Source organism: Pollicipes pollicipes, unplaced genomic scaffold (assembly GCF_011947565.3).
Source record: "Pollicipes pollicipes isolate AB1234 unplaced genomic scaffold, Ppol_2.1 Scaffold_4295;HRSCAF=5057_pilon_pilon_pilon, whole genome shotgun sequence".
NCBI lineage: Eukaryota > Metazoa > Arthropoda > Thecostraca > Pollicipedomorpha > Pollicipedidae > Pollicipes > Pollicipes pollicipes.
In genome coordinates, this window is record NW_023596461.1 from 31,288,284 (window position 1) to 31,298,878 (window position 10,595).

Sequence of the window (10,595 nt, forward strand, 5' to 3'; positions counted from 1 at the left end):
GGTGCGGTGCCCTGACCTCTGGCGCGCGCCGCCCGGCAGATGCACGTGAAGCTGGCGGACGAGGCGGTGTGCATCGGCCCGGCGCCGGCGCGCCAGTCCTACCTCTGCATGGACAAGGTGCTGGAGGCGGTGCAGCAGACGGGCGCGCAGGCCGTCCACCCCGGCTACGGCTTCCTCTCGGAGAACGCCGACTTCGTCCGGCTGCTGGTGAGGCGCCGCGCCGCTGGCTTCGCTACGACCGGCGGCAGCAGCGATAGTATGTGCAGCTATTGACAGTGGGATGTCGCGGGCATGGATCTTGTGTAACCGCTGACACTTTGGGGCGCAGGCCGTGATTGACGTCATCAGATGGTGGTGCTGATGGCCATGCGCTGCTTTTGCAATTTGTCAGGAATTGACTAAAGGGATTATCCTACCTTGGAGCACGTTAAAAAAAAACTCTTGAAACACCAGGGCTAGTTACGTCTAATAATGACGCTGGTTAGGGTCACAGCAGCGCTGTTAATACATGATGCAGATATCGGTTTTAATCATTCTCGAGACAAAATTACACTCGGCACTTTATAACAGCACCTACGCTTCTTCCCGGCGGTGCGACACCACTTTCGTCATGACAGCTACCATGTGCGCCTCCTCTACTGGTCCTAATAAAACAGCGTTTGTTTTGCTTGTACGTTGGATTTTTTTGTCTAAAAAGAGCGTTTCAAGCTTCATACATTTATTACAACAATTTTTTGGACACATTAGTGTGTTGCAAAGATTACAGAACACACGCGTTGGAAAAAAACAAGACAGATTAAGTGTTTTACGTTCAAAGTGGTGAGCAGAGTCGAGTAAGATTTCTCCGCAGGTTTGGTTACTTCATGTTGAAATTCTGAGCTGTTCAGAAGAGTTTAGAGGAAGCTGATGTTACTGACAAAATCGTACGTGTCTGATTAACATAAGTGAAAAGTGCAGAAAGGTGGGGCGCTCCCTTTCAGTAGTTGGAGTAGTTTGGTAGGGGGTTTCTTAAGGCACATTCCCATTACTCAGGACACAGCATGCACCCTTTGTCGCATGGGATGCACTTAATCTGGTCGTGGGTACATGTTGTTTTTTGTGACATAACTTATACTTCTCTGTTTTGTCGGTTGGTATGTTCCGACATGTACGAAACGCATGATTTTCTCCGCTTGGATATCAGTGCACGCCATGTGCAGCAATTGCATTTTTGGTGGCCACTGCGATTTTATGTCCCGTTTTGTTGGCGATTGCACGTCGGCCGTGTCTCATGGGACCCCCTCGTCAACAGGAAGAGAACAACGTCGCGTTCATTGGTCCTAACGCGAACGCCATCACCGGAATGGGCGACAAGATCCAGTCCAAGAAGCTGGCCATCGAGGCGGAGGTCAACACCATCCCCGGTGGGTGTCAGTTCGTGTCAAAGCTACTTGGTGTGCAATGCCTGGCCAGTTGACATGCCTCGTCTCGCTCTCCGTTCGCCAGTGTGGTCTAACTGTGGCTCCGATAGTGAACGCTACCGTGGAACGTCTGGTATGGCCCTGCTTCGTTGTCTGTCGGAGGAGCGAGGCGGCGTATTTCGCGGGCCTGGTGAGCGACTCGTGACCCGCGCGGCTCGCGCCCTTCCGCAGGTTCGAGGGGCGAGATCCAGGACGTGGATCACTGCATCGCCGTGTCGCGGAAGATCGGCTACCCGGTCATGATCAAGGCGTCGGCCGGCGGCGGCGGGAAGGGCATGCGCGTGGCCAGGAACGACGAGCAGGCCAGGTCAGTGGCGATGCGGGCCGACACAAGTGGCCAGGTGTATGGGAGTTGGTGTTCAGATCCAGAGGTGTCGTAGGCTCTTGCTGCTGGAAACATTCACCGATTCCAGTGTCCAAGAGGGCATACTGCCTAGATGGCACCGGCGACGACTTGTATCGATACCAAGCTAGTGTGGTAAAACTATTTTCTGACGTCGTGAGGGGCTAGTTTCTAGTACGTGAGGCTATGTGCGTGGCTGTGGGCTTAGATGCCTTGTCCAGCAGAGCTGATCTGGTCTACGCTGAGCCTGCCATCTAAGATGGTGGCAGGATCATTTGCCTTTCAACACCTAGCTCGATAGACGACGTTGCCTCTCATGTTTCGGTCGCACGGAACTACAAATGATTTTATGCGCCGTACATGCCGGTGCTCGGGTGGCCTGGTGCAGGCTGGCACTCTCTGACGTGTTGTCGGCGGACCCGTCCGTGTCAGTCGGGCCAAGCTCCGCACCCGCTTAGGGACTGGTACCCCCACCCGCTCGACATTGGGTCAGCGGCCAGAAGCGGTCACGTCCCGATGCTGCCGCCCCCGTCCCAACTCAAGCCTGGCTGCAGGACTGCGCGAACGCCAACCGCCGCCGCTGACCCGCGCACGCTCCAGTGGCTGCTGGTGTAGTCCCACGCTCTTGTGTGTGTTCTCTTACATGGCGTCCGTTTGTCGTGCCTGGAGTCCTCACTTCGAGTGTCGCGGCACATTGTGTTACTCGTGTGGTGGACATGTGACAACCCGTTAGCTATGTTCGCGGCGCTGTCGGAGAAGGAATTCGTGGATGGGCCATTGGCTACTTTTGTTTCTTGCGTGTTGCGTTTGTCGCACTGGGAAATGTGTGGTAGGTAGGTGTGACTTACGAATTATTGCGGAACTTTGGCCATAGATTCAGCTCGGTATCTGTGTTTGTGTCCTTCGGTCTTCCCAGCGAACCACGCCCTGCATGTCAGGGAGGGGTCCTGGGATGCTATCCTGGCCTCCGTGTCAGGGAGAGGTGCTGCAATGTGACCATGTCATCTATCTCGGGGAGGATTGCCGTGATGTTACCCCATCCTCCGTGTCAGGGAGGAGTTCTGTGATGTTTCCCTATCCAGACTGTGCCAGAGAGCGGTTTCGTGATGCAATCGCTATGCCCTCCCCGTCAACGAGGACCCAGTGACACAACTTCCGTGTCAGGGAGGGATTCTATGATGTGCTCCTGCCCTCGCCAGGGATGGGTTTCTCCTGACACGACCCTGTCGTCGGTTTCAGGGAGGGCTTCCGGCTGTCGCAGCAGGAGGCCGCGTCCAGCTTTGGAGATGACAGAATTCTGGTGGAGAAGTTTGTTGACAGTCCCCGGCACATTGAGATACAGGTGAGACTCTAGGAACACAGCTTGAAGAATTCCGTCCGCTTGGGGCTCACACCCTTGGTAATGACGGAGCATATGCTGTTACGGCTTCGCGGTCATGCTTTGTGTGCATGTTCTTTTTCCAAATGTGCCTGAATGCTGCTAGATAATCAAACATTTGATGTGTGTTAACCCACACTCAATTGCATCTGGATCAAAATGTGTTTTGTTCCGTCTTGCTCAGTGGTTTGGCGTCTTTTCTCGGACTGTGTTTCTTGCGTTGCTCCTCGTTTCGGAACTCATCTTTTCTTCCAACTATTTGTTTTGCCAGGTCCTGGCTGATCAGTTTAACAACGCGATCTACTTGAATGAGAGGGAATGCTCAATCCAGAGACGGAACCAGAAGGTCATTGAGGAAGCACCCAGGTCAGTGTGTGCAGACTGAGGCATGGCTGTGTGAAGCATATACATCCCAAGCATATCATACAGAGGGATGATTGTGCCTATGGTGTCAATGGGAATTCATTGGTCAGTAGTGTACAACTGCTGGAACTGTCAAATGTGTCATCAAATTCAAGCGATAATAATCGATTTGTCTCCCTGATGGGTCTTTTTCTGTCCGTGCTGCCCCATTGGCCACGCTCATCTCCACCACTCCCCCCATCTCTATGCTCCCTCCATCTGGCAGGTATCCATTCTCTCCATGGTTCTTCCCTCTGAGGTTCTTCTTCTCTATGCTCCTGCGCGGCCTCCTGTGATGATTTTCCTTCTCTCGGCACTCCTTGTCCCGGTATCCTGCCCCACTAGGACTTGTGTCATAAAGCAGATATTTATCTCATTTAAGCCATCTCTCTCACAGCTTCTGTCCAGTTTATGTACCCCTCCCTTTTTTTCCTGACACCGCTCCTGCCTCTAACACTGCCCCGCCCCGCCCCTGACACCGCCCTGGTCCCTGACACCGCTCCTTCCCCTGACGCTGCGCCCATCCCGCCCCGCCCCTGACACCGCCCTGGTCCCTGATACCTCTCCGGCCCCTGACACTGCCCGGCCGCTGCAGCGTGTTCCTGGACGCGCAGACGCGGCGCGCCATGGGCGAGCAGGCGGTGGCGCTGGCTCGCCGCATTGGTTACAGCTCGGCCGGCACCGTCGAGTTCCTGGTGGACGCACAGCGTAACTTCTACTTTCTGGAAATGAACACGCGCCTGCAGGTGGAGCACCCCATCACCGAGTGTATCACAGGCGTGGATCTCGTGCATCAGATGATCCGCGTCGCCAGCGGTGAGCGGCCTCCGCCGTCCCCCTGCTCCCTCCCCCCCCCCCCCCCTCCCATGTCTCCCACCTCTCTTGTCTCTCCTGCGTCCCCTGGCTTCGCCTCCCCGCGTACCCTGACTTTCAGCTTCCCATGCCTCCTGCCCCCCCCCCCCCCCCCCACGTCCCCCGCCTCCCTTGTCTCTCCTGCGTCCCCCGCCTCCCTCGCCTCCCCCGCGTCCCCTGCCTCCCCGCATCCCCCGCGTCCCCTGTCTCCCCCGCCTCCCCCGTGTCCCCTACCTCCCCCGCCCCCCGCCTCCTTCGTCTGCCATGCCTCCCCGCGTCCCTCGCGTCCCCTGCGTCCCTTGCGTCCCTTGCGTCCCCTGCGTCCCCCGCGTCCCTCGCCTCCCTCGCGTCCCCCCCCCCCCACTGGGTTCCGTTCCGGAACGGCTTGTAGGGAGTTTGGTCAGCTAAAAAGGCCACGTACATTCTTCGAAGATACCCTGAAGTGACTTTGAACACCACGCGAACATATTCGTGCGATTGGGATGTTGGATCGAGTGCTTCTGCGCTTTGAGGCCCTGTCGCCCTCATATGCCGGGTGTTGCTGTCAGGACACAAGCTGAAGCTGAAACAAGAGGACATCCCCATCCGTGGCTGGGCTATTGAGTCTCGTGTGTATGCCGAAGACCCGTTCAAGAACTTTGGCCTGCCATCTGTCGGCAGACTGAGCAGATACATGGAACCCAACCACCTACCCGGTGTAAGGAGCTGGTGCAGTGCTTCTGCTGTCTGTACTGCGAGTATCGGCTTGTGTCATTCCGGCATCCATTGTGCTTTCCTTTGGAATTTTGGTGTGCTGGCACGTTTCTTTTTGTTGCTTAGTGCATCAGATTTGAAATCTGTATTGCATATGGCAAGAATCCATGGCGACGCCAGTATTGTGTCGGCTGTTTTCGTTCTGTTCATATCTGCAATGTGTAACATATCGTTCTGTTCATATATGAATTACACGACGTATTGATCACTTGATAGCTGCTGCAAATGCCGTCGCTCTAATATCAGAACTGCTACAACTGCGGTTGATACAGTAACTGATGTCCAACAGCTGCAGTCCCTACAGAAACATAACACCATCGTGTTTGACAACAATTACGAAATGAAACCGTAAGGCAGTGGTGATGGTTTTCAAACCCGCGACCTGTCGTCGGTATACCAGACTGGTTCTCTGCCCGCGAGCTACGGTGTCTGGTTGTATTTTAACGCAGCGAAGGACCCATTTCCGTCTGTCGCCCTTGGTCTGACCAGCCTTGGTTCGAAACTGGCATTCCCCTCCGTCCCCCGACCGGTGGGTCGGGATCTGGCCTGCCCTGGTGTGCAGCGGGTGCCCTGCTCGCCGTGACTGGTAACGCGACCTGACCTGACCTGACCTGACCTGACCCGACCCGCGGCGGGCACTCCACCCTTGCTCGTCGACCTCTGAGGGGCGCCAGACCTGGCCGGCATTAGGCGGCCCGGCCCCGCACCTCGCCCGCGCCCTCTGACCTGACGGCTGACCTGGCCGGCACTAGGCAGCCCCACCCCGCGCCCCCGTCCGCGCTATCTGGCCTGACGGCTGACCTGGCCGGCGTTAGGCGGCCCCCCCCCCCCCCTCCTCCCCGCCCTCTGACCTGACGGCTGACCTGGCCGGCGTTAGGCGGCCCCACCCCGCACCCTCTCCGCGCCCTCTGACCTGACGGCTGACCTGGCCGGCATTAGGCGGCCCCGCCCCGCGCCCCCGCCGTGCCCTCTGACCTGACGGCTGACCTGGCCGGCGTTAGGCGGCCCCACCCCGCACTCTCTCCGCGCCCTCTAACCTGACGGCTGACCTGGCCGGCATTAGGCGGCCCCGCCCCGCGCCCCCGCCCGTGCCCTCTGACCTGACGGCTGACCTGGCCGGCGTTAGGCGGCCCCACCCCGCACCCTCTCCGCGCCCTCTGACCTGACGTCTGACCTGGCCGGCATTAGGCGGCCCCGCCCCGCGCCCCCGCCCGCGCTCTCTGACCTGACAACTGACCTGGCCGGTCTCAGGTACGCTGCGACTCGGGCGTGGAGGAGGGCTCCGACATCAGCATCTACTACGACCCGATGATCTGCAAGTTGGTGGCGTACGGTCAAGACCGGTCGCAAGCGGTGGCGCGCAGCCTGGACGCGCTCGACTCGTACGTTATCCGCGGCGTGACGCACAACGTGCCGCTGCTGCGCGACATCCTGGCCGAGCCGCGCTTCGTGGCCGGCGACATCACCACCAACTACCTGCCCGAGGTGCGGCCCGCCGGGTTCGAATCCCGCCGCGGGAGACTTTCGACCGGTGTGGGTTTTTAACCAAGGGTGAGGACTTAAATGTCTATCTATGTGCCGATGGAGAATCCAACAATGTGAAGTGGTCTGTGCGTTGGGACTACTCAATGCGAGATAAGGCTGGTAAGTGCACTTGTGTGTTAATGGACAAGCTGTTCCTATATGAGCGTGGTTTGGCACCTGAGGCTATCAAGATCAGTTCATATTCAGCTTCCGCCTATGAAACTTAATTCTATGCCCCAAATTCGCGTTGGTGGGTTCGGGCCGCACACGTTATTCACGTTGCCTTTGCACACAGTTTGTTAACTGCCGACTCATTGGCTCCATATTTTTGTCCACAGCCATTCCCTGTCCGCCCCTGTCCCACACCGTGCCGTGTCGCCCCCCCCCCCCCCCCTCCCCTACCACGAGCCAGACGCTCGCCCCACGCCGTGCCGTGTCGCCCCCTCCCCTACCGTGAGCTGGACGCTCGCCCCACGCCGCGCCGTGTCGCCCCCCCCCCCGTCCCCTACTGTGAGCCAGACGCTCGCCCCACGCCGTGCCGTGTCCCCCCCTCCCCTACCGTGAGCCGGACGCTCGCCCTTGCCGTGCCGTGTCGCCCCCCCCCCCTCCCCCTACCTTGAGCTGGACACTCACTTCACCACCACCTGACCCCGGCGCCCGGCCGCAGGTGTACCCGGATGGCTTCCGCGGCCACCAGCTGACGGGTGAGGGGCTGGCGCGGCTGGCGGCCGTTGCCGCCGTCGTGCACGTGAAGCACCAGCGGCGCTCGGTGGCCGTCACCGGACACCATGCGCTCCAGCCGACGCCCACCGCCTGGGATCTGGTACGCGGCGGCCGGCGACCGGGACCTGGTCACGCCGTGTGTGGCGCTCGGGCGGGCCCGTCGCGCTGGGTTTACCGCTGCTTGCCGCTGGGAGACTGGCGCCGCTGCTGCTGCCCCTGCCCGGGGTCCCAGCGGAGCGCCCCTGCGGCCCTGCCGGGACTGTCTGGCGGGGTTCACCGTCGGGGGTCGTGGGGCCGGGTGAACGCAGGAGGGGGAAGAGGGGGGGGGGGGAGGTGGGCTGCAGTGTTATCGCACTGTTTGCCTCACGCCCTAATCGTGCAGCAGTCCGGTAGACCCGGAACGGTCTGTAGAGGCCGAACGTATCCTGACCATACGAAACCCAGTTAGATGTAGCGGGCGGCCGCCACAGGACTCGCGGATGGGCATGCTCCGGGTGGTGTAGTCTGACAGCCCTGTTCGCATTTCAAACCACTCACGTCGTCACTTATTCCGCCACGGAATCAGCCGCGGCTTGACGGAGGGTGGCTGTTCCAGCTGTCGGAGCATCTCAAGAGTGTACATGCATGTCACCCTGGACTACATCTCGCCCGGGTCAGCTCGCTGCGTGCTGAAGCCCGTGTGTTTCGCCTTGTATGGCGTACTAACGCAGAGTGTCGCTGAAGTGAGATGATAAGGCCGAAATCGCCTGCCGCCGTGGTTTCAGTTCCCTGTTTTCTTTCATCACGAGGAAACGTTTCCTCTCAAGATGTCGTCTCCCCCTCTGCTTTCTCCCAAGGTGTCCTCTTTCCCTTCATTTCCTCCCAAGATGTCCTCTCCCCTCTGCTTTCTCCCAAGGTGTCTTCTTTCCCTTCATTTCCTCTCAAGATGTCCTCTCCCCTCTGCTTTTTCTCAAGGTGTCCTCTTTCCCTCCATTTCCTCCTAAGATGAAGATGACCTCTCCCCCTCCGCTTTCTCCCAAGGTGTCCTCTTTCCCTCTGTTTCCTCCCAAGATGACCTTTCCCCCTCTACTTTCTCTCAAGGTGCCCTCTTCCCCTCCATTTCCTCCCAAGATGACTTCCCCCCCTCTGCTTTCTCCCAAGGTGTCCTCTTTCCCTCCCTTTCCTCCCAAGATGACCTCTCCCCTCTGCTTTCTCCCAAGGTGTCATCTTTCCCTCCATGTCTTCCCAAGACGTCCTTTCCCCTTCAGGGGATGTCCTGTTTCTCTGTTTTATCTACTCCCGCCATGTGGTGCCACATCCCCAGCTGCTCGCTCCCCACCAGACACCGTCCCCCGTCCGCCGGCCGGTGCCGCGTGCTCAGTTCGACCTCCACCCACCAGGTGGTACCACGTCCCCAGCTGCTCGCCCCCCCCCCCCCCCCCACCAGACACCGTCCCCCGTCCGCCGGCCGGTGCCGCGTGCTCAGTTCGACCTCCACCCGCCAGGTGGTGCTGTGCGGCGCAGCCGGGGACGTGCCCTGCGCGGTGCGTCAGACCGGCGCTGGATTTGAGGTTACGTGCGGCGAGCACCAGCTGACAATGGCCGATGACTTCACGCTGGCCGAGCCCGTCATGAACCTCACCATCAACGGACAGCGCGAGATGGTGCAGCTGGTGCGGCGCGGCCTCAAGGGTGACGCCAGGCTCAGGTGCGCGGCGCCGCTGGGCCGGGGCAGGCGCGCGGCTCACGTCAGCCGCCTGCCGGCTTTCGGTCGCGCGCGCGCTGCTGCGCTCGACAAGGCGGTTGTGCTGCATGCTTCATGTGGGGTCAACTATCCATTGGCGCGGTCGATTTTCGGTTGTTTTTGGAGGGAAGGGGTCCACCGTCTCATCTTCCGAAAGTGTGGTTTTCGGGCTGTCCATGGTTTGAATTCTGATGAAACAGAACCAGTGAGTGAAGCTACCAGACGTTTCATCGTTGATCTGTCGAAAGCCAATCCCGTCTCGGATGCTGGGCGTCCTCGCTGCCCATGACGCCGGGGCCGTGTGCTGTCTCAGGTTCCGAGGAACGGCGTTTGACGTGCAGGTGTACTCGGACGCTGCCTACGAGTACTTCAAAATGATGCCGAAGAAAGAGGAGGTGAGACTCCGGTCCGTCGCTCGGGCACCGAAGCCGTGTTGTAGTTCTCGTGATAACACCGGGGCAGCCTTTTTGCTACATCTTTTACCTTGCTCCGTGTCGCCATTCATGTGCGCTCAGCCCTTCAGCAAAGCTCGCATGTAAGCGGATGGGCTTGCGGACGAGCTGGTCACTTGCCGCTGGAGGCCTTTCTGCGTGATGCGCCATGAGCTGGGCTGTCCATGAGTGACACCCAGAATAATGGCCGCACCCGGGAATGCCTCCTGTGACGCCACACCGCCATGCAGTGACATCATACCGCCGGTCTTGTCGGCTCGCAGGCGGACGTGGGCAAACAGGTGACGTCACCGATGCCGGGCCTGGTGAAGTCGGTGGCGGTGAGCGTCGGCGACATGGTCTCGGAGGGCCAGGAGGTATGCGTCATCGAGGCGATGAAGATGCAGAACTCCCTGGTGGCCGCGGCCACCGGCAAAGTGCGCGCCATCCACGTCAAGGAGGGCGACACCGTCGAAGACGAACAAATCTTGGTGGAGCTGGAGTAGGAGCGATGACAGCCGGCAGATGCGCGCGGACTCGCGGCTGCACGGTGGTGACATCTGCCGGCGCGATGGGAAGCTGTTGACGCTGCGGGGCGAGCGTTGATTTTTGTATTGGACGGTGCTTAATGGTAGCGGTGGCGTGGCAGTTCTTCGTGATCGTTACCGCGTGTCGATTGTCACTTCTCTTGTTCGTCGGGTCTGCATTAGGCTGTGAGGTAATGATTAATTAGTTTTCAATTAAGTTGCAGTGAAGACAATTTGGTTCTTGTCGCATTTAACTCATCGCTTCCCCCATACAGTATGGCAAGGACAATTGATAACGGGTCTACCTGACCCTTGCCATCATCTTAGAGGACCATGTTGTGTAGAACAGTATGCGTATGAATATTGAAGACACCTGCCTTTTGTTACGTAGATTGTATTGGGATTTGGAGTGAGCCAGTGGAAGTTGCAGTGTGCTATGCGACGTGGGACGTGCAATATGATGTAGCGACGAGATCATC

The 10,595-nt window shown here is 59.0% G+C and overlaps 1 protein-coding gene across 1 annotated transcript; it reads left to right on the forward strand.

The window, feature by feature from the left end:
* The first annotated feature begins 39 nt into the window (after window positions 1-39).
* LOC119096250 (propionyl-CoA carboxylase alpha chain, mitochondrial-like) lies at window positions 40-10,595 on the forward strand. Its single transcript, XM_037219065.1, has 12 exons — window positions 40-207; window positions 1,292-1,403; window positions 1,632-1,767; window positions 3,043-3,145; window positions 3,453-3,547; window positions 4,179-4,399; window positions 4,984-5,132; window positions 6,440-6,673; window positions 7,380-7,535; window positions 8,920-9,122; window positions 9,472-9,553; window positions 9,874-10,595. Exons 1-12 carry the CDS (start codon window positions 40-42, stop codon window positions 10,093-10,095), a joined length of 1,881 nt encoding a protein of 626 aa, XP_037074960.1. The 3' UTR covers window positions 10,096-10,595.

Bases quoted from the DNA above. Each gene is read 5' to 3' on its own strand.
- LOC119096250 (XM_037219065.1), top strand. From the start codon at position 40: ATGCACGTGAAGCTGGCGGACGAGGCGGTGTGCATCGGCCCGGCGCCG. The intron at 208-1,291 runs GTGAGGCGCCGC...CCTCGTCAACAG, and splicing joins CCGACTTCGTCCGGCTGCTG to GAAGAGAACAACGTCGCGTT. The intron at 9,554-9,873 runs GTGAGACTCCGG...GTCGGCTCGCAG, and splicing joins TGATGCCGAAGAAAGAGGAG to GCGGACGTGGGCAAACAGGT.